Below are 3,529 nucleotides of genomic sequence, written 5' to 3'. Positions count from 1 at the left end.
AGCAATTATGAACGCTACCCGTGGCTCACAGCCTCTGTGAAATGCTGCAACTCGTACTGCTGGGAATGCCTATTGCTTGCAACTGACCGATTTGGTGTTTGGAGCTACACTGGATTGTTTTACTAAGGCAGCAAGGAAACGGCTGGGCACTTACAAGCTACGATGCATTTAAAAACGTTTGAGGACACTCGCGTAGATCTGCACCTCAGTGAACAGGCACGATGTTGGTGAGTAAATGAATTTTTTCTTGTCATTTTATTTCGTTAGTATTAAATTCATGGTAACGAAATAAATGACAAAGATACAAAAATGTGTCAAATAAATCTCCTCACCTGCAATTTATAATGGCGCATTGTAGTCACCTTCAAGTGCACGAAAGTTCGTTCAATCTCAGCTGCTCAACATTTTCAGTTATTTATTGTTGTATCGCCGATTTTCAAAATGCAAATGATCTGTTTATTTTCAAAGAATAGTTTGTTTTGTGATTGTTTGGTTGGTGTCTTGTTTGAAACTGCGACATTGCGCAATTTATTGGACAGACTTGTTTAAGATCACACAGCGTAATTTGGGTGGCATTTTATTTCGGATTTTTAAATCATCTTTTTATTTTTGACTATCTGTAAATTTAGTTTCCTGCTCTTAATTGTGAATGCATACTTGACGGTTTTAAATGCTGCTGAAATCAAATGCTGCTTGACGAGCCTATACAGTATTGCGTTCATGTATGTGACGTCACTGAAGGCCTAAGGTTGAAATGCACGGCCCGCCACTGTATTTAACAATAAAGATTTAACCTGGTAGCATTTTAGAAAGATGAGCATTGAACAATTTTGTCTTCAACATGCATGCGGGGTCTGTTAATAATGCCCTGTCTATGAAAAAAAAAACCTCCCTGTAGGTTGCAGTCATGACGTTGGTGGTGGGGTCCTCGTAACATCTGAATTGAAGGCATTTGTTGTTTTAGCAAGCGCTTCTCCGATTACCACATTAATAAAGTTGAAGAAATAGGAGATCAATGATGGTTTCGAAGAGTCTGAATGGAAAATCCAGAGTCGAGCCAGTCCCAGACCAAGACCAAGACAAGACCAAGATTTATGGGAATTAAAGCCAAGATAAGACTTTCAAATGTAGTCTTGAGTTTTACAAGATCCCAAAAGTTAGGACAGCAAACCCGCACTAAAGATGTACAGTGTCTTGTTGCACCTGTTTAGCTGCCTCTTCTGGAATATCCAGGTCCCGAAGTTGTTGAAAAAATACAGGGTTCACATCCTGGGAAATCGAGTCTGGGGGGCTTGTTTGCCTCGATGCCTCCATAATTAACTGCAAACGAAAAAAATCAAAACACTCAACACCAGGGTCAGTCTTCCCAAACATTTAATGAATATTGTTAAAATAAAAGGTTATGTAACACAGTGGCAAACATGATCCTGTCCCATCTTTTTTGGGGGGGAATGTGTAAAATACCAAGTTGATAACTGTTTTCTAAAAACAATAGTTTCTCAATTTGAACTTCAAATATCTTGTCTTTGTCGTGTATTCCATTAAAGAGAGATTGAACATGATTTGCAAATTACTGAATTATGTTTTTATCTATGTTTAACACAAGGTCCCAACTTCATTAGAGGCTGAGCAGCAGCCGCAGAGATGTCCCTATTGTTTTTGTGAAAATTATTATTATTATTATTCCCCTCAAAAATGAATCACAATTCGGGGGAACTAAACATTCTCGAAAACTCACCAGACATGCCACACTCATTGGAGCTGGTGAAAATTTTGATATTTAAAGTCGTCATGAACGATGAAAACAAAATGACTCTGCAGAGCCACCTAGAGTGGCAACAATAAAAAACAATCCCGTACTTTGACCATGGCCTACAAAAATTTTCCAGCACGTGTATCACCCAGAGATGTACAAAAAAAGTCCATTCCAGCCACCGACTAAAATGAAGAGGAAGTGAGCTCTGAATTCTAGCCCATTTTTGTATATTTATAGGGGTCATATGTTTGCACCCTTCTCCAAGTGCAGGGGTGGCCAACCAGTCAGAGACCAAGATAATTTTTTTTACTGTGTTACTGGAAAGAGCCACATCACACACACACACACACACACACACACACACACACACACACACACACACACGAGCTGCAGTGGCTACTTGCTACTTGGGTCAGCTTGCTACATATTTGACCGAAGATCGACTTTTGAAGCAACGCACCTCTCGCGATCAACCCGATCGTGCATGTGCAAGCATATACACACGCACGCACAGACGCCCAACCACGCACACGTGCGCATACGCACGCACGCCGAGATGAGCGACAGCCGGAACGTCACCGAACATGAATGAAATCGAAACACACAGACATACAAAGGTTTTTTCGCCCCCATTTCCTCCTCGAAACGCTCGCGCTGGACTTGGGACCAGTCCGCTGGCTCCCGGTCGATCGCAATTGATGTATTGGGAACCACTGGCAGTTAAAGAAGGAAATCGAGCTGCTGCCCGTAAGGCGTAGAAAAAAAAGTAATGTGTTTCCGGTAACCTGACCGACCAAGAATTTCTATGTCGAAAAAAAACTTTACGGTCGGCATTTTTTTCAAACAACCCTCTACATTTTTGTGTAGAGGGTTTACATCGGTGCAAACTCTCGCTATATTCACGTTGAGCGCGTGCGTCGTTTGCCCTGTCGTCTGTCAACAACATTGAAACATGGCGGCGGCCGCGATCTCCGACGACAGTTTAAACCGCGTTTTCTGTGTTACAGTCGCGTGCTCGCACCGTATTGTTAAGAAAATAGCATCCATTGATGTATCGAAAAACTAAAGCGAACTATTTGATGAACACCACGGGCCGAGTAAAAACCGAGGGCGGAGGAGGACGGCGGAGGGGGCGGCACGCCCCGGCCCCCGAGTCCGGAGTGCGGAGAAAACTAAATAGGCGGCGGCGGCCGCAGAGCGGCGGGTTCTATGTCTTCTTGTTTTATGGCTATTTTGTTTAAATTTTTGATGGGAAATAAAAAAAAAAAAAAAAAAAAAAAAACTTTGTCCGACCTACCGACCCTATGCTGAAATTTCTTGTCACCGGAAACACACTATCTTTTTTTTTTGGCCTAATCTTGGCATAGAACTGGCAAGAAGAACTGAGCCAGTGTAAAAAGACAACCAAAGCTTTTCAAGGTTTTAAAGGTGGGCTGTCGTGGTGTTATAGATTCATGAAATGGAAGCCTGTCTATTAGGGCACGCACGACGTTGTGTCAGCAGCTCCCTCCCAATTACGAGGACAAACTTGCTTCGTTCCGCACATTCACACAAACAAAGATAAGGAGAATTCCATCAGCCCAGATGAAATAATAAATATGGACGAAGGCCCTCTGACATTTGATTTGCCTCTCACTCGGACTGTAATTAAAAATTTTCAGTATGACTTCCCCCGTCATACTGAAAACAAGCGGCCACGAGAGAACACATTTTACCTGTGTTTTGAGCCGCGCAGCATCGGGCATAAAGCTGCCAACGATGATCATTTTTAAG

General features: G+C 42.4%; 1 protein-coding gene across 1 annotated transcript in view; it reads right to left on the bottom strand.

Annotated features, from left to right (window-relative positions):
- Window positions 1-3,529, bottom strand: part of LOC109528222 (probable peptidyl-tRNA hydrolase 2) — a 17,319-nt gene that overhangs the window by 11,564 nt on the left and 2,226 nt on the right. Inside the window, exon 2 of the mRNA XM_019890584.1 lies at window positions 1,204-1,320. Within this exon, the coding sequence (XP_019746143.1) occupies window positions 1,204-1,314 (111 nt within the window). The 5' untranslated portion in view covers window positions 1,315-1,320. The remainder of the gene's footprint in view (window positions 1-1,203; window positions 1,321-3,529) is intronic.

This window comes from Hippocampus comes, unplaced genomic scaffold (genome assembly GCF_001891065.2).
Source record: "Hippocampus comes isolate QL1 unplaced genomic scaffold, H_comes_QL1_v1.1 scaffold438, whole genome shotgun sequence".
Classification (NCBI taxonomy): domain Eukaryota; kingdom Metazoa; phylum Chordata; class Actinopteri; order Syngnathiformes; family Syngnathidae; genus Hippocampus; species Hippocampus comes.
The sequence above is the reverse complement of the archived record's forward strand: the minus strand, read 5'-3'. Positions and strand labels throughout refer to the sequence as shown.